Below are 26,615 nucleotides of genomic sequence, written 5' to 3'. Positions count from 1 at the left end.
GTAACAGTAGCAGAACGTTTGGGAACTGAATTCGTAACTGAACTAGCCGCTTTGCAGGCGCTTAACATTTGCCCCAGTGCAGCGTGCTCAGAGCGTTTCAAGCAGGGGTTTGTAAAGTACCCCCAGCTTTTGGCTGAGAGTAAGTATTGTTAGGACCATGCTGCGTAGCGAAAATGTTGGTGCCTGTTTGGGTAATAGCTGAGTTCAAGAACATGTGTTTGCTCAGCCTGTTCACTGGGGGGGTCACCTGGTAAGTATTGATGGGTGCTTGCTTGTATCGGACCTCTCTTAGCAGCACCTTTAAATGAAGATGTTCTTGCTGCTGTGGTTTAACGCCAATGCCAGAGTTTAAACTGTTTTTGCTTTAGGGTAGAGGTCACTTTGAATGGGTGGATATGTTATTCTCTAGTTTTTTTCAAGCGGAAATATACTGTGCGTGAGGATAATGTGTAAGTTCTGGGAAAGTAAAATGGCTTAAAACTTCAAGCGGTGAACAAACTGGCATTTCCCAGCTTTCATGATGAAGATCCTAGGTCTAGGCACCAGAGCTTGGATTGTGACACTTGCACCAGCACCATGAGGCCCATCTGCACCGAGTTCAATGCCTGTATTTTGGCAGATTGAATTGAAAGACTGTGCTAGGTTTAGCTTTTTTGAAAAATAAATGCTAGGAGGTTTCAATATGTACTTGTAATGCCTTGGAAACCAAATTAATCCTGGTAAAGCTCATGGTAGTTACCTTTGCACCTTGTAAACTGTTGTAAATATGTATTTTTTACTTTAATGCAGGCTCATTTCAATGAACAAAGCCTGCAGCTGACTGTTTGCACTGGCTGAATTGATCAGCCTAAGCAACTCTGTTCTGATCCGAACAGTCCCAAGGAGTATTACTCAGCTGAGGTATGAACCGGTATAAACAAAGGAACATTTATTTTGATTTTTCTCAAGGATGCTGTTTGTTTGTCAGTAGTCTGGCACTGAGCACTGGATAATTGATAAAGGTGAGCATCTGGTTTATTATCACAACAGTTAAAATAAGTTGGCTCTTTTCTGTAGCTGCCAGCTAGCATGCTATTCCCTATTGGAATAAAAAGTTTAGATAGGACATTGCTGTCAGTGTATCAATGAAAATACAGCTAAAAATCCGTTTCACTCACAGAAGCACAAACGCAGCTTGTGTGTGTGTGCACCTAAAAATGTAAAATTCTTAAAAATATTTGCATAGAAAAAGCGGCAACGTGCTGCTACTGTTAGATGCTGAGTGCCTTAACCTAGAGTGCTCCCTCCAGGTGCATTTGGGGTGGTGTTCTTGCCATGATGATGAACTGCAGTTGGAATGCTTCTACTGAAGTTTTTGTTGCAAATGACTGTTAGAAGCGTTAGATGAGGCACCAGTAACTTTCTGGAGGTAGAAGATGTTGAAGTCAATTATTTTCCTGTGTCAGGAATGTATTCTCTCTTCATCAGTAAGATGCTTTTGTTGTCAGGAAAGCGGCCAGATGAAACAGAAGGACTTTACCGACATAAATTACTGAGATACTGAGATTACTTGACAGTTGGATAAAGTTGCTGCGTCTTGATTGTGCAGGTAGTCTTATTTTCAGTGCATAAATGAGATTTGGGATGAAAACAGTCCAAGTAGATCTAGGGGCCCTGGGGATGAGCTGCTCTTAGATTTGGCACAAACCGATGTGTAATTCTTCCTGCAGCAGCTAGTTCTTGGGGCAAACCCAAGCAGCTCGGTAAAACCAGGGAGTGTGCCGTGTCTAGATGAAGCATCTTAATTCAAATACATTGGTTTGTGTAACAAACTTCTAGCTGGGTGCCTTAAAACTGCGTGTGGTGTTGTACCTGCTGCTTTGTACATTGCACATTGCATCTCAGGTTAAGGACATTTAAGAGAAGAAAATGTCATTCTGACTCAAAAGCCTTCCCTGGTCTCCAAAACCAAAGCAAGCCCCCAACACCTGCCCCCTACATGTAGTACAGGATCCAATTCAGCTCTGTTCCTAACCTGCTGGGGTATGAAAGAGCTCTGTTTTCAGTACAGTTGTTTGCACCAAATTGCCAACATCTGGACAAATATTTTGACTTTGCACTTAACTATGAGAGTGAGATCCCTTTGCTGTCTGCTGCTGCTCTGTAGTGATGTAGCATAGTAGTGTTGAGGGAGGAAGCGGCAGTCTGTGAGAACAGGGGAATATGGAAATTTGACACAATGGGGAAAGTAATAATTGATCTTGGCTCATTTTGGAAGATTCTTAAATAATTAAATGAAAACAGCCCTACATGGAGAGGAGGGGGCAGGACGGGCAGAGTAGCCTCCAGACTGTGGGAAAGTGATGGAGGGGAGCTGGTGTAGAAGGGGTAATGTTTGTTCAGGTTTCCTTGGGAGAGCTTTGATGATGATGAATGATACACCTTTCTTCTCTCCCGTCTTGCCACAACTGTGCCTATGCTGCCCATCCATGCTGCAGTGAGCTGTCAAGCCTGTTGGCTGTAGGGAGCTGGTAGAACAGGAGCCTGCAGTGAGGCAGTGCTCAGAAGCAGTAATGTGATGCCTGCCTCTCTAAGCTGAGGAGGTTTGTGCATCTGCACCTCAAATCTCTCTACCTCGGAGCCCAGGGTGACTGATAACCATGATCACAAAGCTGGGGGATGTTTCAGTTCCAAAGCTTTAGCAATCAAGTTCAGGGCTTGAGCTCTTACAGATTGGATGCAGCTTCCCCTAAGGGGACATGAAGGAGCATAGCAGTTGCAAACTAGTCATGTCATAGTCTTGCTGAGCTCCACGTAATTTCTCCAGGATGAATCCTGTTTTGAGACTTCCAGAAGGGCTGGTGCATTAGCAGTCACCTTAATAGAAGGTGATGGTCATCAGTGTTGGAGGCTGTGGCTCCACATGCAGAGCAATGCGGATTTGGTGGGGTGGAAGGGACTGAAGTGAAATAGTGGATAGCAGTGAATCCGGAGCAGGCAGGAACTCTGTTTTCACTTCATCTGCTTCTCAAAGTACTGCCTTTGAGGTGGAATGGTGGGAACTGCCAGACGTGGCTGATGATCCAGTGTACGTTCCTGGCAAATAAAGGGGATGAACTTCATTATTAAAAAAAAAACCCAACCAACAATGAAATGTCATAATAACATCTTGTTCCTAAGGCTATTTTTAGGCAGCTATTTCATTTAAAGTAATAAAAGGTAGGCTGGGTGCAAAACACGGGTAGCTGGAAAAAGTAGTAAGTGAATGTTAAGGGATTCTGAGCAAAGGGGCAGCAAAGGACGAGCAAGAAGTAAAATCTTCCCATTCGGAGGAGAATGAGTTTCATCCCCGAGAGTAAACATAACCACAGTTTCACTGCATGTTTACTTGGTAGCAAACTGCCAGAGCTGTGGGCAACACCACCTTTTATCAAAGACAAATGCCCAGAGTGCTTTCCCATGGGATGCAGGCAGGTTTGGTATAGGCCTGCTGCTTAGGGCTTCATCCAAATTTTGGAGCAAGCATCTCCGCACATTTTAAAGTATCTTTTTTGGTATAAATATATACAAGGGGGTTTTGTGGGGTGTTTTGGTTTTGTTTTGGGGTTTTTTGTTAGTTTGGAAGTTTGTATATCAAATAACAATTTGGATCAGTGAAGTTGGAAGGTGCTGGTTAGGTAGCTCACATAACCCTGCAGCAGCAGCTGCTCTTTTCTTTTGCAGCTGAATTGGGGGACTGTTCAGTGGTATGAACTGCTACTCTGCACCCTGAGTGGTGGCTTAAAATGAGTGACAGTCATGAAAATAAGATGGTTTGTATAGGAACAGTTCGAGTGCTCGTGAGTACTCACTCAAAGAGACAGAAAGGATGTGAAGACTGTGCATCTTATACCCAAACCAAACACTTTTTTTTTTTTAAGTGGGACTTGTCAATTGATTGTAACTTTTAAAAATTTTATGATAAGCTATGTGAAAAGCTAGAATAATGTTACAGTTGTGACAGCTTTCCAGAAGAGCATGTAGAGGAAAGCATGTAACTAGAGGTGGGTAAATATGAGATAACAATAAAGCAGAAATCGTAGATAAGCTGTCAAACAATAGAATCAATTCAGTAGGAGCAGCGTAGGTGCCAGATGAGTATAGCTTTTGTAAAGATGAGTCTTGCCAAGGCTTCATTCCTTGGTGAGCTTCCAAAGCATAGCTCTGCCTAGACTTTTGTAAAATGCTTGGCTTAACATTGATATTCTGCTCTGATACAGTCTTTAAAAAGAACGTACTCTGTGAGCTAAAGGTCAGAGACGTGGCAAAGCTGCTCTTGCTGCCCAAGAGCTTCCCAAACATGGGGATGCTTTGGTGCCTTCAGTGATATTCAACATACTATTAGTGATCTGGAAAAAAGCTTAAAATGACTTCAGATAATTTTCTAGATGCAGCAATAGGAGGGATGATGACAAAGAGTGATGGGAGAAGGACAATTATATTGTTTAGACTGCCAGATGCAGCTGGGCCTGTATAAAATAATTTGCATGCAGTTCTTACATAGTACTTGCATGTAGAAATGGCATCCAGAAGCAAAGATGAGAAGAGGGGAAGGGTGTACCCTGGGGAGCAGTGCCTTCAGAAAGAATTTGGGTTTGCTGCAGGGAATCACACTGAACTGTACCTTCCAGGGAGACCCTATGGCTTTCTGGAGAAGAGGATCAGCCTTGTAATGTTATGACGTTGCCTTGACAAAGCTGGTGTGAGAAGAGTTGCTTCCATCTGTGGGGTTCATGTTTGCAGCAGTTGCTTCACGGCTGGAGAAGGTGCACAGAGGAGCCATGGGAACGGCAGGGAGTGATGAGCCAAGAGCTGGTTTCAGTGGGCTTAGTCAAGCAAGAGGTTGTCTGCGGTGTGCGAATGTATTTTGGAGAAGCTTATATTCAGCGGTAGGGATTCTGGCTGGAACATCGACCTAGACACGCTGTGTCTGGAGACAGGCGCAAGTTCTCGGCAGAGATCAAAGTGAGGTGCTCACATTATTGATTTCTCTCTTGCAGTGCGATTGGCTGCTTCTCCAAAAGCCGTTAGCCATCGGAGTCACTGGGTCAGTGTAAGAATACCCAAATGAAACAGCTTTGCTGTGTAGGAACCAAAACGGGATGACTGGGTGGTCCCTGGCGAGCCTGAGGCTCAGCTGCTTCCTCCAGTGCCACTGCTGTTTGCTGGAGCATCAGGCAGAGCCATCTGCTAACCCATCAGAGGAGCTTTGGGCTGGGGTTTAGAAAATTCCCTGCTCACCACCATTTTCACTAGTGTGTATTAATGAATGCTGCTGGCAAAAGCTCAGAAGGCACAAGATCCTGCAGAGCAGAGATGCATAAGCACAGTCTGAACGTGAGGTTTGGACAGGCGGCTGCTTGGCCGTGTCACATCCATTTTGATGCTCACCGGAGAGAATTGCAACCGGCAGCATCTGTTGATGCAAAAGTGTGTGCTGAGGCACTGATTTGGAGAGGTAAACCCCACGGCAGCAGCACCCCTGCACTGTTGTATTCATTAAAGCTATAGAGGCTGTTTTCTGACCCTTTGCATGTAGGTTTGAAGGAAGTCATCTGCTCTGACTGTGGGCTGCAACCCCCCAGCGGTCTCTGCACTGAGGCTTCTGCCTGAGCCCTGGGGCGCCTCAGTACAGCAGCAGAGCCCCTGCAGAACCCTGAGCACTTCTCCAAGCCTGGTTCTGAACCAGAGGAGCCAGCAGCTTGCAGGACGCTTGGTTTGTGGTCTGCAGGCAGGGGGAACCAGGACAGTGCCCTGCCACAGTGCCTGCTGTGGGGACTGGTGCCTGGCCATCCATCTGCATGGCGTACGTCAGTCAGCACAGACAGAATTGGGTCTAGCAACATAAATACCAGCCCTCCTCTTGTAATGGTATTTCTCCTGTGGTTTGTGAGCTGCTGTGTCTGGCTGGGGTCTCCTGCCTGTGAGCTGGCATGTGCTGGTGTGGAGGAGACCAGACCTACGGCAGGATGTTGGCTTCTGCCTGTGCAAGACATCAGTAACTCAGCTGTTCTGCTGCTCTTGGGCAGAGCTTGGACCAAGACAAATTTTTGGAGGGTTGCGCTCGTCCTCTTCTTTATTTCCCTTTCCTCCCAGGGGTTTCACTACTTTTGTATTGTTTAGAGTATTCACTAATTTTTGATGCGACTTGTTTGAATGTTCTTAGTATAATTTACTACAGACAAACAGCTGTAGCTCCTGCACAGGGATTTCAGTGAATCAGTCAAAATTTAGGTTTTTAGTCAATTTGATGGTTCTGGTTCCAGCCTTTTTGGCAGGGTGTTGGGAGATGACAACTTCTTATGCAGGAGTCGTGCTTGATATCAATATGCTTTATGAGCAAGGACACCATATTTAGTAGTGGGTGTGATCCACCTGACCCTGTGGTGGGAACAAAAGTCACCTGCCTTGCTGTGTCCACCTGATTTTGCTTCTGTCTACAACAGGATGAGTTAAAAAAAACAAACAAGAAACCCCCACCAGCACCAGTGAAAAGATGGATCTTCCATCTCCATTCTCCTGGCTGGGATCCAAGATCTCTGCTCTTCTCATAATTGCATGATTGGTTTCCATTCTTTATCCCACAACCCTCATTTCAGTGTAATGTGGGCTTTGGGGCAGGGTTTTTTTTGTTGTTGTTGGGGTTTTTATGTTTTTTGTTGTTGAGAAAAACCCCAGAACACAACTTTCAATATCTGCAGTCAGTCATTGGCTTACAACAAATATGCTCTGACTCGATGTTGCTCATCTGAGACTATCTGGAGCTTTAAAAATGTGTGATTATTTTGATGTTTGGCAAAGAAGTACTGGAGAGCCTGGACATGGGGGCTTTTTTGTTTCGTTTGTTGGTGTGGGTGTGTTTTGGTGTTTTGTTGTTTTTTTGTTTTTTTTTTTTTTTTCTGGGACTGGAGCATGGGTCTGTGGACTGGTTTCACTGTTGCTTATTGTAACAGCTTCAACTTCTATTCTCCTTGGGAATAGAAGTTGGATCTAGAATCTTTCTGCCTCTGCATGTGTGATGGTCAGGTGCGGGGCAATGATTGTCTCCCAGCAGAAGATGAACGCTGACCAAGTAACATTCAAACATTAACCCTGTCTTTTTGTTTTCAGTGGGACTTCCCCTCTGGCCTGCCTGAATGCTATGTTACACACAAACTCCCGAGGGGAAGAGGGCATTTTCTATAAGGTCCCGGGACGCATGGGAGTATATACTCTGAAGGTAAGTGGCTCGGCTGGGGAATCTTGTTTGAATGCTCAGGTGACTTTTATCCATTAAAACATACAGTGGATTAGGATAATCCTGAAGAGGGGGGGATTCCTCATTGGCATGAATTATAGCATAAGCTTTCCCTCCAAATGCTAACACTAAGTCTTTGTGCTTGCTAGTGCTGAAAGTACAACTGAAGGTGCTAGTTTTGATTCACAGTGGTGTAGTTTGCTGATACTAATTACTATCCCAGAAATGAAAAAGTAATTAAAATTTTAATGAAATTTTAGCCCTAAAAAAATAACTTATCTTCACCAGTCTCAACTTTTATCTAGAAATGAGAAATTACCTTCTCCTCAATCTATTAATAGTAGGCAGAGAGCATTTATAGGAAAATGTGGATTCCTTGATTTGCCCAATTGGCATCTCTAAAAATAATCTTTATTTGAAACCTTCTACCCCAGTTAAACTACTAGAAAGAAGCCTGCCCACACTGTTCTTGATTTGCTCTAAATTTGACTCTAAAGACTGTGCCATAAGATAGGATTCTACTCTACACATAGACCTGTTCAGTGTAGGTGTCTCCACTAGAACAGCTTTCCTTGTCTCACTCCATGCTCAATAGAGGGAAATAATAATATCTGAGATGAGATTCATCTCATCCTAAAATAGCCAAAATGTATGAGAATCCGTGCTTTACAAGTGCTAGTTAGATTACCAATGGAATCAACTAAGAATTGCTGTGGAATGAGCGTCCTCATTGTAATCTTCAAAAATTTAGCTGGCTTGAATCCTGTTCTCCTCCCCCTGCCCTGTAAACTGGAAAAGCACATCATTCCTAGAGTATTTATGTATGAGGTGACAACAGAGGGCTGCCTTCAGGAGCCATACATTGGTGCTGACATGCCATCAGAGTAAAAGGTCTTCAGAGCTTCGAAAAAGGCCATTGCAAGACATCCAACAAACTTCTTCCTCTGAGCACTGTTGTGCCAAGCAGAGAGTGACATGATTTCAGTGCATCTAAGTGGAAGTATGTAAAACACCATTTTGATAACACATATAAGATGTGAGGACTATCAGAGATACAACCAACCATTACAGTTGGACTTGATGACCTTAAAGGTCTTTTCCAACCAAAATATTTCTATGACTCTATGAAGGGAAGGTGGTTATCTGTTTGCTGATAAACTGGACTGAGTCTTGCACAATTTGTTTCACTACAGAAAAGTGTAAAGTTTTACTTTTTAGGAATAAAGAATGCAGATTAGGAAAACTGTTTTTTTTCAGAACATTATGACTTGGGGAAAGATTTAATCTGGTAGTAGACAAATGAGTAATTGTTCAGTCTGTGTCATGATGTGACAAAGTTGTGCTGAGAATTTTCAGAGAAGAAGAAAATAATTCAAGATGTAAAAAGAATGTCTCTTGAAAGATTGCAAACACGTTGTTACAGGGGTAGATCATAGGCAGACTCAAAGCCTAGAGGTTAAATCTGAGCAAAGTCAAGTTTAAGCGTGTGTTTTGAGCAACAAAACAGACTTAGTGGCTGTTGTAGTTCAGTTTTTCCTCATGAGATCTGCCAGTTAAAACTGATCACCTTTCTTAATGTTAAGCCTCAGCAAAACTCAATGTTATTTAGTGTGGGATAGGAGTAAGTTGGTGAAATGTAATGATTTGTATTGGTAGTCTGGACGAGCTGCTGAGCTATTCCAAAGGCATATTGTGTCCTGTGTATCTAAAGATGCTGTGGGTTTCTTGTCATCTTGCCTTCCTTGGGACTGTGTAGTCTGGAGGTGGTAACTTCCAAGGAGTGTCGAGAAACTCAGTATTGCTGTGTGGGGCCCAGGTCGCCTTTGCCATGTTTAGTCCCAGTACAGTTGCCAGCAGGAGCCTGGAAATGGTGATGGTGCAGTGAGTGGGAAATCCTTTGGAGTATCTATGAGTAACAAAACATGATGGCTTAGGCAGCAGTTAGAAAACTTTGAAGAACAGGGCTGATAGTTCACAGCACCACAGGGTGGTGGGGCTGGGCAGGGACCCCTGGGACCACCCAGCCCACCCCCTGCTCAAGCAGGCTCTCCTACAGCAGCTGCGCAGGGCCGCAGCCAGGCGGGCTCTGGACGTCCCCAGAGAAGGAGGCTGCACAGCCTCTCTGGGCAGCCTGTCCCCGTGCTCCGGCACCCTCAAGGGAAAGAAGTTTTTCCTGCCCTCCCCACAGAGCTCCCTGTGCTGCAGTTTGTGCCCGTTGCCCCTTGTCCTGTCGCTGGGCACTGCTGACAAGAGCCCGGCCCCGGCCCCCTGACACTGGCCCTTAAGGTACCTGTGTGCATCGCTCAGGTCCCCTCTCAGCCTTCTCCTGCCCAGGCTGAACAGCCCCAGCTCCCGCAGCCTTTCCTCACCAGGGAGATGCTCCAGCCCCTCATCAGCTTGGTCACCTCTGCTGGCCCCTCTCCAGCAGCTCCCAGTCTCCCTGGAACTGGGGAGCCCAGCACTGGACCCAGAGCTCCAGATGGGCCCCACCAGGGCAGAGCAGAGCGGGAGGACCACCTCCCTCGACCTGCTGGCCACGTTCCTCCCAATGCACCCCAGGATCCCACTGGCCCCTTGGCCATGAGGGCAGTCTGCTGGCCCATGGGCAACTTGCTGCCCACCAGCACTGCCAGGTCCTTCTCCGCAGAGCTGCTCCCCAGCAGGTCAGCCCCAGCCTGTGCTGGTGTGTGGGGCTGTTCCTCCCCAGGGGCAGGACCTCACATGCAGTGTTACACTGCAGTGGTGTGAAGGAGAGCCAGGTGTCCAGTACATGACACTTCTAAAAGAGAAGGCTTATGGTAAAATACTTGGTGAACAAAGCACGGTTGCACTTGCCTGTTTGCCTGCACACTGAACTCGATTATGGTATCACTGAACTGAGTCTTCCTGTAATTCTTTTTTTTTTTCTTAGACTTGATAAAGGTAATGTAAAACAGATTAGAGAACTGTAACCAAGGAGTATATCAGTTCTGTGAAGTAATGTTTGAAGGATTAGGTGTTTCTGGAGGTGTTTGCTTAAGTGCTGGTGGCTAAGAGATGCTCCAGAGGAGAATTCCTAACAGCAGCTAGCAATTGAACTAAAATTTCCATTAATTTTTATTGACATGATTTTTATTCCTCTTTTTTGTCCATTTCCAGGTACCTAATTATTTTTCCCAAACCTTGTCAAGTTACAAGTAGTCAGAAGTGATCTGCAGTGCATCAAGCACTCCGTGCCTCAGTGATGAGTCTGTTCCGTGGTGCACAGGTCCATCCCCAGAGCAGAGCACACAAGGCACAGTTCATAGTTCTCCAGAAATGTGCCTCTTTTGTCAGCTGAGCAGTAGAGGTTTAAGGACTGCTGAGGTCGGGTTCTGAGCTGATGAAGAGGATTCTCTCTTGCTAGGTGCAGTGTATTTTTGGCAGCAGCGAGCAGGGTGGATGTAGGGGGCATGGCATGCAACTTTGGATGCACTCATGCTTGACAGTGATGATACAAACAGCAAACTGAGTCCCAAAAGGAGTGTTTCGATGGTTTACAGGTAATAGCCAGGCTTTGCATGGGGAGAGAGAAGCAATGAATAATATTTTATCTATGTATAAATTCTTAGGTGCTAGCTATGGACTTGGTCTGCTGCTGAAGGGACATGTAACACCCCAAATCAGCCAGTGGTGCTCTGCTGGGGCAGCTCTGTATCTTGAGGTGAGCTGCATTTGCCCTGGTGAGGATGTGTTGGATGCTTCTCATACAGCCTGAGCAGCCTGCATGGTCCCCTGGGGAAAACTAACTCCAAGTACCCCTAAATGCTACAGAATAAAACATATTACCATGTTCTTTAAACAGGTGCTGCAAAAGTGATGAATTTCTGGTAACTTCTGGTATTTGAGTTTCTTGTAGTTGGTATTTTTCATGGTTTGCGAAGGCTGTGTGTGCTCGGTGAGCTTTGGGGGTCTGGCTTTGCTTCAGGTGGTCTGTATAGGCATGTGCCAAGGCTGAGCTGTGCCTGGAAGGATTCACATTTTAAGAGAACATCTGATATATTGAGGGTTAGCAGATAAACGGGGAAACTGAACGTCATTTTGTTAAACAGAAGGTGAAGTTGTGTGCCTGAAGCAGAGATTTCTAGTAGAGTGCATGGCAAAGTGGTCTTAATGAAAAGATTGAAGGTATTTAGCGTGTAACGGACAGTGACATATTCCCAGAGAGGGGGAAAATGGGCAGCCATGCAAAACCATCATTCTCGGCAAATCCAGACCAGGGCAAATGAGCACAGCAGGCAAGAGGAGAGGTGGGATATGAGTGGGACAGGGTAGGACAGATGGTGGTGACCAGGGCAGGGCTCAGTCAGACGTGTGTCTTGACCTGCTGCTGGCTACATGCCACTGGCCCCTTTCCGTACCCCTTTCTGTCCATTCTCCCACTTGGGTCCTCCTCCACCCGCCTTCCCCTCAACTTCCTTTATAAACTTTGCATTGTCTCACAGCTCTCCCTTGCCCATATCCCAAATCCTTATTTTCTGCCCTTTCCCCATTGTATTACTTATAAAGTTCATGTGTGCCCTCTCCAGAGCTGTGGTGGTGGAGGGTCCTGGTGGCCCATTGGTTAGTGACTGGAGCCTCTTGGTCTTTGGTGTTGTCTCTGACACCTCTTGCTTTTATCTGCTGTGTGTCTCTGTTTTTCTTTATTGCTTCCTCCACACTGCATTGAAAAGGCTGGTGCCTGGCTTATTGGTGAGGCCAATGCGCTCGCCTTCCACAAACACTTGTAGGGTTTAGACTGGCAGTTCATGTGCTGATGCTGAGAAACTGAAGTAATTTTGGCAGGAGGCTGAGAAAGAAAAGATCAAAGAGGTAAAAAGTAATAGAAATATCTAAACAAAATGATTTTGTGAGGAACTCATACTGTGTATATTTATCTTAGACTTCTTTAATTTCTGGATCCTTTGTTTCTTTCTTGGATTCGTCTGCATCACTGCCATTGAGGTGGGAATGCTGGGAGTGTCTTTGCCTGAGGAGGGACCAAGTGGCTGCAGGTACTCCCTGTCCTCCTCCTCCAGCCACATTTGCTCTCAGGGCAGCCTGTGAGCTCCCTGTCCCGTGGCACGGCAGCAACCACCCAGGCCCTGCTTGGGCTGAGGTTTGCCTTTATCCTAGTGGCCACCAGCCGTGCCAGGTTGCTGCAGGGCACGTTGTTTGGAAGTCCAGTACCTCAGTTCGTTGATTTTCTTTTAGACCTGTCACTCCAACTGTACTTTTACACGTGATAATTTCAAAGTGTGTTTCTGCCTGCCATCTTCAGATCTGTTCGTCAAAATTAATTGCTAATATTGCATACAAAATAGCATCTGCCCTATTTGCATGGTCGTGTTGTAGTTCTGCCTTTGTTCATTTACCTTTTGAATTTCTCCATGCTGTGCGGTAAACTTGCTGTTCACCTGCAGCCTTGGAAGATTCCAGTCTGGAGGAATATTTTTAACCTGGTATTTGGAGAAGTCTGACTAGTTCAGTTAGATACTGAACCCAGTGCACACTGCCTTACCAGATGCATTTATAGGACCAGATTTTATTCAGTGTGGCTCGCTAAAATGAGTAAGTTCATTTATGGAAAGAGTAAGTATAATGCAGAGAAGACGGTTCTGCAGTTGAGAGCTCACTTCTGCTTCAAAAGCAGAACTTGCAGAAGAGTGAGCTGCAGGTGAGTAGAGGAGCTTGGGTTCCTGAAGATCTTTGTACTGATGTCTGGCATAGAAATTTCAAGAGCTTGCAGAATCCACATCGTGGGCTTGGACACCACATCAGAAGATATTCTGGTGAAAACTTTTCACTGGTAAGAAGAGGTGCAGCTGAAAGGAGAGCCACTGACAGTGTGTGTGCTTTGCGAGCTAATGGGGCTGCTTTCTGTAGAAGCAAGGGGAGGTTGGAATCACAGGGTGGTGGTGGGAAGGGACCTCTAGAAATGGTCTGGTCCATCCTGGCTGTTTAACGCTGGGTCAGCTAGAGCAGGTTGCTCAGGACCGTGTCCAGATGGGTTTTGAATTTCTACAAGGATGGAGACCTTCAGCCTTTCTTGGGAACCTGTTCAAGCATTTCATCGTTCTTGCAGTGAAGAAGTTTTTCCTTGTGTGGAAATGGAATTTAGTGTTTCAGTTTGTGCCTGTGGCCTCCCGCCCTTTCTTTGGGCACCATGGAGAAGAGTCGGGCTCCCTTGTCTTTACCCGCTCCAACCAGAAATGCCATGAAATAGCAGGTTTCCCAGCTGCCTGAGTGTTCCCCCATACCTGGCAGGAGGTGAAGGCTTCGTCTCCTCTCAGCAGAAGACTTTGAAAGAGACATCTTGGAAAAACTGAAATAGATAAAACATGTAATTACTGCGTCTCAGATGACTATCCAAAGGTTAAGCTATAAAGGAGGTTTAATGAAGGGAGTGTCAACATTAGGAATACACGCCTTAATCTTTGTCAACTTTGGTGACACTTGATAAAAAGTTTGTGGGGTTTTTTTTTGTGATACCTTCTCTTCCACTGTGGTTTACACGTAACTTCTAATGTACAGTTAAAAAAACTTTCTTTCTGAAGTGCAGGATGAAAATCCTATTGAATATCTGAACCTATTAGTTCGCCTTGTTGATGGAAGAAATCTAGAATTACATTAATAACACTAGTGTCATCCTAAGTACTTTTTGGCCTTACATGTGGAAATTACTCATAGCTGTGCTTTCAGAGAAAGGACAAGGGATCAATTGTCTCCAGTTAAAGGTAGAGGCGTTTTGATTTACTTTTTCCAGTTGGTATTAACAGAAGGATTTTTTCCTGTCTGATGCAGACAGACCTATTTATCCAGCTGTTACAACCGCTGTCCTGTTTGCCCGGCACAGTAAACGTTTAAAGTTTCAGTTAAGTTACTAACAAGGAATTAAGGACAATCATATCATTTCAGATCGGCCGAGGTGATGGGACGGAAGCAGTGGGGCAGGGATGAGGCAGGCTGGCGTGACGTGGCGATGGGCTGGTGCCTCCGGCCGCTGGCCGGCCCCTCCAGGCTCTGCGGGTGTCCAGAACTGGTGTGGGTGGTTGTGCAGCGCTGGACATGGATGCTGTTGTCGCTGATTAGCACTAACTTTCATCACGTAGGTTAAAAGCTGAATCCAGCAGGATCACCACTAGAGGGCAGTGTGGCCTTAGGTGCCGACAGGGCGCAGGCGGCCGCAGGCTGGCGGCTGGCCCTTCCTAGCAGGTACACGGGGACGCGGGGACCCACCGCCGCAGCCTTTGGCTGCGCAGACGTTTCACCCCACAGAAACACCTGCCAGGGCTGTTTTTGCAAGGACCCGTGGCAGCAGGCCCAGGGGCTGCTGTGGGCATGGTTGGAAAACCAACATTACCTGGGAGTGTGGGGCACTGTGAGCAGTCAGACCGTTTTGTCATGAAGCTCAAACACTGGCTGGAATTTTTTGTGCAGTGGGAGTGTGTTGCAGTTAGTGATTAGGGATGGAGAAGTTAAGGAAGAGCATACCTGCAAAGTGATGATGAGGGTGGCGTAAAAGATGTGCCAGCTGGTGTTGTACTAAATATTTTACACGGGCTCACAGAAGACAGCATGTGATTGAGGCTGGTGGCTAAACAGTTCTGACATTGCTCTGAAGCATAAAAAAAAATCCATAATCAGTGCTTGGTAAATAAAGAAAACTGCTACTTTTAAGAACTTTGTGAACTGGGAGAGTTTTTTGTGGAGTGGGTGACTATATCTGTTTCTTCCATTTGCAGAAGGATGTTCCAGATGGGTTGAAGGAGCTCTCTGATGGCTCGGAGGAGAGCAGCGATGCCCAGTCAGACTCTCAGAGCTCAGAGAACAGCAGCAGCAGCAGCGATGGGTGCAGTAACAAAGATGGGAAGAAAAGCAGATGGAAAAGGAAAGGTAATTTTCCCCTACAGGAGTGATGATTTTAACATGGTCTGTGTCTGTGAAGGACTTGGAGGCTTTTATCGATCACATCTGTTGCCTTATAAAGACAGGCTGTTCCAGTTAACAGCCTAAAATCTGTCATTACCATTGGTGATCCTGGACTGACGCAAGCGTTGATTTACTGTTGTGGGCACTGAAGGGGAGAAAGGTATCTGTAACTCTGTGTTTAAAACCTTGACACAAGTCACAGGCCACCAGCACGTTGCGCTTCACACCCAGGAACAGCGAATCTGTTTCTTCCAGGTTTTCCCTGCCATCTACCTGCTTTCCCAAGAAGAGTTCACATTTTACTTCTGGCCTCTTTTGATACTTCTGAATGCAGCACTGACTAGGAATGAGCACAGAATCTCAGAGGTTAAAGCCTGTTATGTGAACTTGATGGGTCACATAGGGCTTGGTCTTGAGCCACAGTGCTCTTTACTACTGTCTTCTTTTGGACTCCTTTCCTTCATAAACAAGCCAATATTTAGGTATTCAGTAGTGTTGGATATTAAATCATTTACAACCTTAGTTGATACAGTAAAGTGCTGGGTTTTGTTTTGCTGCTGTCTGAGTGGTTGCTGAAGTTGGATGGTTCAGCGATATTTCTACAATACCTAGATTCTGGATTTTCTACAGAACTAGTCCAGGAGTACCAAGCAGAGGAGATAATGGATTTCACTCTCTTGTTTTGGATCTGGATTGATGTCTTTGCTTCCCTGAGGAGGCAAAAAAAAATCTTGTCAGATACTGCCATGTTGTAGAATTATAAAATGGGTTGGGTGGGAAGGGACCTTAAAGACCATCCAGTTCCCACCCCCCCGCCACAGGCAGGTGCCCCTCCCTCCAGCCCAGGCTGCCCCCAGCCCCGTCCAGCCTGGCCTTGAGCCCTGCCAGGGATGGGGCACCCACAGCTGCTCTGGGCAGCCTGGGCGAGCGCCTCGCCGCCCTCACAGGGAAGAATTTCTGCCTCATCTCTCATCTCCATCTCCCCTCTCTCAGGTAAAGCCATTCCCCCGTGTGCCATCGCCACCTGCCCTTGCCCAAAGCCCCTCCCCAGCTTTCTTGCCGGCCCCTTTAGGCACTGGCAGGTGCTCTAAGGTCTCCCCGCAGCCTTCTTCTCCCCAGGCTGAGCCACCCCAGCTCTCCCAGCCTGTCCCCACAGCAGAGCTGCTCCAGCCCCTGAGCATCTGCCTGGCCTCCTCTGGCCCCGCTCCAGCAGCTCGGTGTCTCTCCTGTGCTGGGGACCCCAGAGCTGGATGTGGTACCACAGGGGGGGTGGTGACTCACCAGAGTGGAGCAGAGAGAGAGAGAATCAGCTCCCTTGTGCTGTCTTGAGTGTTTCAGGAACAGTGGAAATTGGCACCTTTCAGCCAGTGCATTACAATATTTACATCCTGCATTAGTAATACACTGAAGTTCCTGTCTTGCCGCAGCTCTAGTTTCAGTACTGTCGTGGTTTAACCCTGCAGATAACCCAGCACCACACTGCCGCTTGCTCACTCCTCCCTACCCAGAGGGGTGGGGAGGAGAACCAGAAAGGAATGTAAAACTTGAGGGTTGACGTAAGAATAATTTAATAATTAAAACAGAATAAAAATGAAAGAACAATAATATTATTAGTTGTAATGGAAAGGTGGGGGAAAGAATAAAATCTGAAGGGAAGAAAGGAAAACAAGTGATGTGCAATGCAGCTGCTCACCACTCGCTGACCGATGCCCAGCCAGTCCCCGAGCAATGATCCTGGGTCCCAGCCAACACCCCAGGTATCCATACCCGGCATGCTGTCCCATGGTATGGAATACCTTGTTGGCTGGTTCAGGCCACCTGTCCTGCCAGTGTCCCCTCCCAATTTCTCCTGCCTCTCCAGCCCTCTGGCTGGCAGGGCCCAAGGAACTGAAAAGTCCTTGATTTAGTATAAACATCACCCAGCAGCAACTAGAACCATCAGTGCGTTATCAACGTTGTCCTCACATCAGAGCCAAAACCCAGCACCGTACTAGCTCCTAAGAAGAAAGTCAACTCCATCCCAGCTGAACCAGGACAAGCCGGGATGTTCATTTGACCAGTGTTGACTGAATTCTTGCTTCCTTCAAAACCCTGCTCAGATATCTACTTGTCTGCTATGAGCTGAAAAAAACGCCATAATAAAATGTGAAGGTGCGACATAACATTGTTCTCTGAGTTGGAGAGAGTCTATTCACTATAGTGGTGTTATTCTCTCTGTTAAAAGTAAGTGTGCTTTGTGACTCACGGCCTTGTGAGGAAGCATGCAGTCCTTGCCTTAGGCAGACACAGCAGGCTGCTCTGGGCATTCCTGGAGAGCTGCTGGTGCAGCTGCCTGTGCTGTAACTTTACCCTTCAATCCGATCTCTTCCTTTTCCTTTTTCTCTTCAGTCATGCACAGAATTTCTTGGCTTAAAGGAAACATTATTTAAAACTTATTTCCAGCGCAATAGAACACCTGTGTGGAAGCACGTGAGAGGTTTTCTGAAGCAGTTAAAGCCTTGCAATGACCAGTGGGGTCTGCTGTAACCCTTCTGTCGGTGGGGTGGGAAGGTTTATACACAGTGGGGAGTCACTGAATGAGAACGTGCTCTTACTGTGCGGGTGCATGAGGCTCACATGGACCAGACCCTGCCTGGAGCTCTTCCTGGAGTCACAATGCAAATAACAAAAGTAGAAGCATTATGTAGAATTTTAAACATTGAAAGCACCATAAAAGTTCAAAATGTTAAAAAACCCTTAAAAGTAGGACTTGCTTCCAAATTCATCTATTGAAAGGAAAGCTATAGATAGTCTGGCTAAAATATTTTCATTTCTAACAAGTCTTCTCAAAGTATTTGATCAGTAAAGTGGTTTTTTTAGCTACTTTGCCTACACCTCCAATGTTACGATATTATATAAAAACCTGCAAGGGAACTTACGTATCTTTTAGAGATATCTTTATGTAGAAATACATGTGTACATTCTATATAAAAGTTTTATATCCTATGTTACTGAGTGGCTGAAAAAGGAGGATGATGTGTGATTTAGGAGCCCAGGCAATAAGGAAGGGAAATCTTACCCTGAAACAGAGGCAAAAGGTACCCAAAATTAAAAGCAGAGAAGTTGAAAATGGTGGTTTTGGTGTAACTACGAAAAAGGAATTTTACTCCTCCTTGTTATCTGGTTCTGGTGATTTTTCTTAGCAGTGGCATTTTGACCTTTAGCATAAAGGTCATTGTTTCATAGGTTTTAATGCACTGAAAGTCATGAACTTCCAGTGATTAGTAAATTATAAATGACTGGTAAATTTGAGAGGCAATTCTGGTCAGTAGTGTTACTGAGTGTTTTCCTTCTGTTCAGATGCCCTCCCTCGGGGATTGTGTTCTTTTGTGTGAGCAACTCTTAATAATTAATGAATGTACCGCTTAATGTCACACCACAGTGTTACCAGTCTGTGCGGGGAAATGGCTTTCTCCTTAAGCTTCCCTTTAAGAAACTTGTAAAAAACCAACACGCTTGTTTGCTAAAGCAGGGATGGCTTTTCCGTGCAATAAAGTTTTGGAGCTGCTTCTGGACTAAGAGGGGTTCAGGAGGGCCTTCAGCTGCCTGGGTTTCACCTGTACTGGCAGGGTACAGCAGGAGTGACAACCAAAGCATGTATTTACCACTCAGCTTATATCCCGCAAGCTGGCTGGCCTTATACTGAATCTATAGGCGAATCTCCCTGGGGCTGTGCACCTGGTTCTTCCAGTCACACAGGAGCATGTAGCTGTGGTGGATCTTTATGAGACAGCCAGATGCTGGGGTACATACAGTACCTTGTTGTTTTCCCCTCCCAGACACTAAGCTCTCCTGTCACCTATAGCTTTCACCTTTGCTGCTGCTGCTGGCAGAGATGAGCTGGTTGTGAGTTATGAGGCAGGTTTTTAGCAGCCTGGTTGTTCACAGGCGTTGGGGGTAGGACTGCTCATCTCGCTGCCTGCCAGAGCACCGCGTTTCAGCTGTCAGGGTGAGGGATAAAGAGAAATAAGTCATCTTTGGGAGCCACACAGCCATGGGTTGTGTGCAGGTTGACACACTGGAATGTCATTTATGAGCAGGAGAGAATCCTCCCAAAGTGAAATGTACCTTTATACTGGGGGTGGGGCAAAAGCAGGGGTATGTTCCATGTCAGAGCACGTTGTCGGGTGGTTTGTGCCTGCTGAAAGTCAGAATGTGTCTTTTAACAAATAAACCAAGTGGCTGTGCTCAGTGCTGCGGCGGAGTTGCCAGTGGCCAGAAGGACATTACCCTCGCTTCGACTGAGGTTGTCTGCCACAGCACAGCTCTGCCTCCACCTTCATCTGTCTTGGCTCACAATAGCATCAAGAAATGGATGGTTAAAATACACTTCTCCGTGTCGTACTGAGAAGGTAAAGTGATGTTTCTGGATATATTTAGGTCTCAGAGGCCAGTTGCCAAAGATGACAACATGAATTTCATGCTTCAGAATATAAATCAACCATGAGGTGTTTCGCACTGACAGAATTCCCTGGTAAAATTTAAGCTTTTCTTAACAAATGTACGGATGTAGCGCATTCCTCTAAAGCACAGCGTTGAAATTTCAGGGAGGCTGGAGAGATAGCTGTCTGCTCTGCTCGGTGTGACTGTAACTGCGTGTTTGTGCTCCACGCTGCCTTCTCCAAGACAAGACGCCGTGTTTGCACCCTTTGGAACGTGCAGAGCAAGGGGCATGTGATGACTTATCCCTCCTCTGTGTAGCTTGAGTGATGCACTAAGCATTTTGCTACTTTTCTTGCAAGTAACGAGCTAAGTCAGCTGAGAGGGAGAGAATACAGGCTTTATTTGAATGCTGATGTTATTAGAGCTGACATGAAACCTCTTTTCTTTGCAGTCAGTTTTCCTCCCTTTTCTATATTAAAAGACAGTGCTTTCTTTTAAATGCTAAGCAGCAGAGGCCATCCTCAACAAGAAAAATATGTTGGGCAGTAGGGCATGTTTGTTTGCATAGTACTATATACCATGTTGCTTTTCTTCTCAGCATTACTTTTTTTTTTTTTGCCGCCCCCCCCCCCCCTTGGGAACTACCAAGACTATCTAGAAGGTGACAATAAAACATTTTGGTCAGTAGGGAGTGGAGCAGGATGTGCCTCACTTCTTAAGAGCAAACCCAACTTCATATCTAGCTGTGACATTTCTCTTAATTAAGCCACGTGAATTGCTTTTAAAAGGTGCAGTCGTGACTATGTTGAAAATAGGGATGCTCTTTTTAAAGAAAACAATTTATGGAGACTTGTTCCAGAGCAGTACAGCCTTTGTGCACCTGCTAGCAGTGCCCAGCGCTCGGGCGCAGCAGCTCCTACAGCACTGGGAAATGAGGCGATTTAGCAGGACCTGTGAAGAGAGCTGCAGGAGAATTAGCGCAAGGCTTTGGGATGACAGAGCCGGGACTAGCAGATGATCGTTGTTACCCTTATTTCATTTTCTGAATCTTTTTCAGTTATACTGTATCTTTTTTTGAGATCAGTGGGTGGAAATGCCTGTATGCTTCAAAACACGTGTTTTGTGAATGCACAGGATGACGTCTGTTCTGTCTTTTATTTTCTAACAACTTTTTTTTTTTCCTTATTCCTTTCCATAGTATTTTATAAGTCTTTGCTTTTTTGACTGCTGATGAGCATCTAGTTGCTGTTTTCATCTGTGCTAACTTTGGCATCCTTTTCCTGAGCAGCAATAGCTGTTTCGGAGGTTTTTTTCCCTTTGGTTCTTACATAGCCTTTTATCTTCACTGAGTTCTATCCCTTCGTGAGGTATTGTGAGGTCCTTTGGCAGTTCTTTGCGATATGGTTTAATCTTTTGTTATGCAGAATAACTTCTTAGGCCTGCCGGCTGTGACTCGTTGCATATCACGCATGTTGGATGGCGTGGGTGGTAGCACGCTGCCTTGGACACCCCGCTGGTACCCCCTGCCATAGGGAAACCTAGTTGGTTCTATCTCATGTTAAATTTAATCAGTTGTTAACCTGTAGGATGTAAAGCTCTGCAAGACTTCAAGTTGACTCCTTTACTCTGTTCCTAAACAGGCAAGTTTATTTTTAAATCTTGAGTCATATTTGATACATGACAAGCTCTTTCTCTAGGAATCTGTTACGGTTTATTTAAATGTCTTTGCCAGTGGTGGGCATTTTACCCTCTCAGATGTTCTTTTAAATTTCTTTTTAACTTGTTGCTATGTCTCAGTGTCGTTTTCCTTTTTATGAAGTTGAGTATTGCTTTGACACTGTATATGATGTTTTGAAGGATTTTCCTTGTACATATGAATGTCTTGTACTTAAAAAAGCAAACCCAAAATCCCCAAACTACTTTAGTTTAGCTAGAAATCAGAAGCTTTGTGCAAGAATAAAAATTTCTGGCCTGTATTACACAAAAGAACATTCAATGGCATAAGGAAGTTACCTGGTATTTTGCTCTTTAAAAGGTTGTGATATGGGGTGTTTTTTAAAACAATTGAGTGACATTTAACTTGTAAGTACCTTGTACTAATATATTATGGGGGGTGTGTGTGAGCAGCCTTTTCCTGTTACGGAGCGTTGTAGGACAGTGATGATAGGCTGTCCTACTGAAATCTGTGCTTGTGGATTGGGATGACCTTCAGGTGTGCCTGGATACTGAGATTTTTCTTTCCGTTGGGGAGGATAGAAGTATGTACATGCGCTTGTTTGCATAGATCCTGGCTAAATGAGCTGCTCTCATCTAAAACACAATCTAGCCTCTTATGGCAAAATAAGAAAATGGACTTGTGTGGCGTGGCCGTATGTTACCTCTCTGTGTGGGGGCAGTGACACCCCCACCGGCACCTTTGCCCTGTTGATGCTGCTGTGTCAGCGATTCGCTGCAGGAAGGGAGCAACCGCACCGGGGGCTTTCCCCAAGGGCTTTTTGCTGTGCTAGTCACTTCTTGAGTTTTTGTTTTGCAGCACGTATTTCCTTTGTCTGTTATTTTCCCTTTCCTCTTTCTCATCTTCCTCTGTCGGCTGCAGCGGCAAGGCTGGTGAGCAGCGGTGCTGTGCCGCTCTGACTGTCCCCAGGTCACTGGGGCCACCCCGTTTGCAGAGAGGCTCCCAAGCTTGTCAGAGATCCCTGGGGACTCCTGCAGTGCTGCTTGTCGATGAGCGATGGGTGTATCTTTTTGGTATCCATGGAGATAGCAGTTGTTTTGGTTGGGGGTTTTAAAGCTAAATAGTGTAGGCTTGCTGCCACTCACATGCCCATTAAGGGCCAGTACTTAGAAGTATGTCTGACAGGTACCTTTCCAAAAGCAATGATGCTCCAGAAGAAGGAATAGCAAAATCTTCTGCTCAATCTTTATCAAGATTAATCAAAGAAATTCTTCCCTGTGAGGATGGCGAGGCGCTGGCCCAGGCTGCCCAGAGCAGCTGTGGGTGCCTCATCCCTGGCAGGGCTCAAGGCCAGGCTGGACGGGGCTGGGGGCAGCCTGGGCTGGGGGGAGGGGGCCCTGCCTGTGGCAGGAGGTTGGAACTGGATGGTCTTTAAGGTCCCTTCCCACCCAAAAAATTCTATGATTCTAATCCCATGTTTATATTTTTTCCTGCAACATAGGTTTTCTTCAGAGATTTAAAATGAAAGCACAAAACCTGAAAGAATTAGGCATATTTGGTGCACTTGTATAAATAAATGCTGTCAGATGTCTGATGATCATTTTGAATGAATGGTATCCTGACCACTTGCTATGAGACACTTGTTGGATGTTACAGGTCTGTGTCAGTCCATGTATTTCACGAGGGATTTCAAAAACACATAGTGAAGAACATAAAAAATACTTCTTTGCAAGAAAAGTCCTTAAAAGAAAGAAGAGATACACTGACCTTCCAAAAAACCTCAAAATTTATGATGCTGTTTTCCCTTCCAGGATATGACTGTGGAAGCAGGGGGGTATGGGCAGAGTCCAGGCTCCCGTGTTAATGGTAAAGTTGGAGGCTTTCGTAGCGGAGCTTGGTGCTGGGAGGCTGCTGTAGGGAAACAGTCCGTTCCTGGAGGATGCTTAATGGCAACGGGTTTAAGTTAATATCTAGATTGATTCCTCCTTTCTTGGGAAGCTTGTTTAATACTTGGTGCAGCTGTGGCATGCAGTGGAGGAGCTATGAAGGCACCTGAAGTGTGGGAGGGCACTTTGTTACTGATTCTCTGTAAAAGCCATCCCTGGTCAAGCAGCAAATGGGAACCTGCTCATTTATTCTAGGAAATTAAATGTGGCTGAACGTGAGGCTGATTGTATCATCTTCTGTCACTAGCTACAGAAACCCACATACTTCCACCAAGCTGTCAAATCACGTGTCCAGAGTTGGGTGCACCTATGATCTGGGAGGGGGTTGGGGGGCTGGAAATAAGGCTTGTGCTCTAGATGTCAGTCTGTTCTTAAATTGTAGCCTTTAAAACTGATTTCATCTGCACTTAAAGGAGTAGTTGGAGAGGTAACAAAGATCATTATGTCCCTGCTTTTCACAACAGTCAGTGGCTGGGAAGGGAGAAGAGGCACTGTACCTGCTCCAGCGGAGCAGAAGGCTGTAGCATGAGATGTATGAGAACACGCAGGGGCGTGATGCAGCTGCCCCAGCTGCAGGAGGAACTTCTTCTGAAGCTTACCTGTTTACAGACATTCCAGTCCATCAGTGCCAGGGCATAAATGTACAGCAAATAGGGGTTTGCTAGTTCTAGGTCTCATTGCTTCATTTTGCTATGATAGCTCTCAGTTTGCTGTTACTGGGACACCTGGTTTATCTCCCCAGCTCTGTTTCTTGGCTGTAACACAACTTTGCATGAAAATTAAATGATCTGAAACTTTTAATGAGATAAAGTAAGGTACTATGATGGTAAATGGTTCAAAAATTCTTTGCATGAAACATCTTAGAATTCTAATAATTGTAAGGTACCTTTCTTAGGTCACATGCTGTAACTTATTGATATTTTAGGGACAGTAATTTTCACTAAGTGGAACCAGACATCTATCGGTTTAAGTTTCTTAGAGCGCGGACCAGCTGTACTCTGAGCTGACAGTCTTAGAGACATATATAAAGAAGAGTTGTGCCATGAAGCCCACAGGGAAGAAAATTTTCTTTCACTTTTAGTATTTTATTTACTTTATGCATCTGGAAGGATCCTTCTGGTTTCCTTCAGCAAACTGCAGTTTCATGGTCTGGCTATATGTAAAAAATAACTGTGTTTAATATCCAAAAAGTTGCTGTGAGAAAGGTAATGAAAGCTGAAAGTGCAAACGGCTCCAGCTCACTTCCAGCTGCGCTTCATCTCCAGGTTCTGCAATCAGTAACATTTGAAAGTGGAAGTGGATGACTGTGTGCCTCGCAGGCCTCCTGGCAGGGACAGTTCTGATTTTGGGGGATAAGACGACGTGGCGTTGATGCTGACAGCTTTCCTCAGAGGTGCCTGCATGCTTTTTACCACTGCTTGCTTCTACAAGAGTAGAAGAGTTTCTACTTCAAAACCAAGTTTTATTTTCAGTTGGTGTGTTTGTTTGCTCTTCTTTAAAAGAACCAGGAAGGCATTACATTCCAATTAGAAAGATTCCTTCAGCACTGAGCTGTGTAGCATCAACTCTGGAATGCAGCACTCCTACACGGCCGCTTCCTGGACTGTCTGTGTGTACATGAAACACATAAAAGCCTCCTTCCTCATTTAAAAAATAAAATATAGTCACTTAAATTCAAAAATAGCCCAAATTCAGCCAGAATTGTCTTGTGGCGTTGCTTGGCTGCTGGCCACGTTTTCACCTGTGTGATGGTTGCGATAGGGTTGTCAGCGTGCACCAAGCCCTTTGTAATTTGAGCAATCCCGAGAGTCTCGGTAGGAAGCAGCGCTAGTACAGGGTACAGCTGCTTTTTCTATTTTTGCAAGGATCAGGGAAGATAGTTTTATTGTGAGAATACAGAATTGTGATAAAAATCAGTGAAGTGAATGCAGACTGGGGCAGACAGCAAACAGATGAGCTCTGTGTGTATTATTTTGCTGAGAGGCTTTAACTTGAGCTCTTTGAGACTGCAGTTTAGCTTAACGTGACATTATGTTTGCTCATATACATATAAAACAGGAAGCGTATTCAGATAACATCAACAGCCACTTCCTTATATGTACAAAAATAAAGTGCTCTGACAGCAGCAAAACTGACACTTTGATTTTAGAAAGGATAGAAACCTTTGTGTGTCTGTAGACACGCATGGGTGTTACACAGGGCCAATCAGGAGCACAGGGGGAAAAGTTTAAAAACAAGCCCCATGCATTATTGCCTGTACATCTGTGCATGAGCAGAAGGCGGGGGGAAGCCAGGAGCAGCATTGATTGTGGAGCTTAGGAAGCAGCGATGTTCATGGAGCAGCTTTATGCGATTCCCCTTGAAGGTAAGATGTGGTTGTTTCAGCAGGCAGCCGCGGCAGATTTTCGCTTTGGGGAATGGAGCGGGTGCTTTTCTGGCTGGGGCCCCTCTGTGCCGACCAGAGGCGAGTCAGACACCCCTACTTCAGCCTGGAAGTGAAGCAGCTACTCTGCTGTCATCTTTTGAGTTGGATGATAAAAACAAAGCTTTTTCTGGATACTGTACTTGTAAAAGAATACCGGCAAGACTCCTTGGGTTCTGTGCTGGTTTAAATCATCCTGAAGTTTAAAGTGTAAATACCTTGTTACAAATGCTTTTATCACAGTTTCACTAATACTCTGTAGGACGACTTGCAGGTAGTTTGTTGTGATGCGCTCTGTGAATGTGTAATATAGTTGCTTGGTATCATTGTGTGCACCTCCCTGGTACACCTAGGGTTGTGCCTGGGCTCGAGTTTACTAATACAGTCTGTCTTTATGGTGTCTGGCAATAAAATACATGTAACTTGGTCATGTTTCTGTGATCAGCTGCAAAGCTTCAGTTAACTGGAGTGGAACCGGGATCAGTGCCTACACCTGGCTTTGCAAGCTGGTACAAATAAATAAAAGGCATTTGTTTCCAGTATAGAGCTGCCCAGACTTTCATGGCTTCTGACAATGAAAATGGCTGTCAAAATTGGAATTTCCTGTAATTTCTGCCATGTCCCTGGTGTACCATTTCGAATCAGAGCCATGCTGAAAGAGCAGGATCTTGTTTAGCTTCTATAGCTGACACCTTCTGCGTGAGCCATTGCAGTAACAGGTCTCTCCTCTAGCAAAACCCAGTTTAAGTTTGCTGTATTAAAAAGGAAGAAAGGGAGGGGAAAAAACCCCAAACAGATGGTAAAGTGATCTTTAAGGGAAAAGGGGGAAACAAACTAGGCAGGATTATCAATAATCTTTCTCCATTTAGCCAACAATTAGCTTGCCCTGCATTTTTATACAGCAGACACATACTGATGGGTCCCTCATGGCTCCCAGATGGTTGGAATTTCGTTGGACTATATCAG

General features: G+C 45.4%; 1 protein-coding gene across 3 annotated transcripts in view; it reads left to right on the top strand.

Moving 5' to 3' along the window:
• Positions 1–26,615, top strand: part of ASXL2 (ASXL transcriptional regulator 2) — a 133,462-nt gene that overhangs the window by 45,900 nt on the left and 60,947 nt on the right. The window contains exons 3-4 of one of the 3 annotated variants that reach the window (XM_055713998.1): positions 7,129–7,237; positions 14,998–15,148. In XM_055713998.1, the coding sequence (XP_055569973.1) occupies positions 7,129–7,237; positions 14,998–15,148 (260 nt within the window). Of the gene's footprint in view, positions 1–7,128; positions 7,238–14,201; positions 14,361–14,997; positions 15,149–25,345; positions 25,593–26,615 lie in introns of those variants that run through there. The other 2 variants (XM_055714000.1, XM_055714001.1) reach the window with 2 other exon arrangements.

Source organism: Falco cherrug, chromosome 6, assembly GCF_023634085.1.
Source record: "Falco cherrug isolate bFalChe1 chromosome 6, bFalChe1.pri, whole genome shotgun sequence".
Taxonomy (NCBI): Eukaryota; Metazoa; Chordata; class Aves; order Falconiformes; family Falconidae; genus Falco; species Falco cherrug.
Note: the sequence above shows the minus strand (reverse complement) of the source record. Positions and strands in the feature narration are given on the sequence as shown.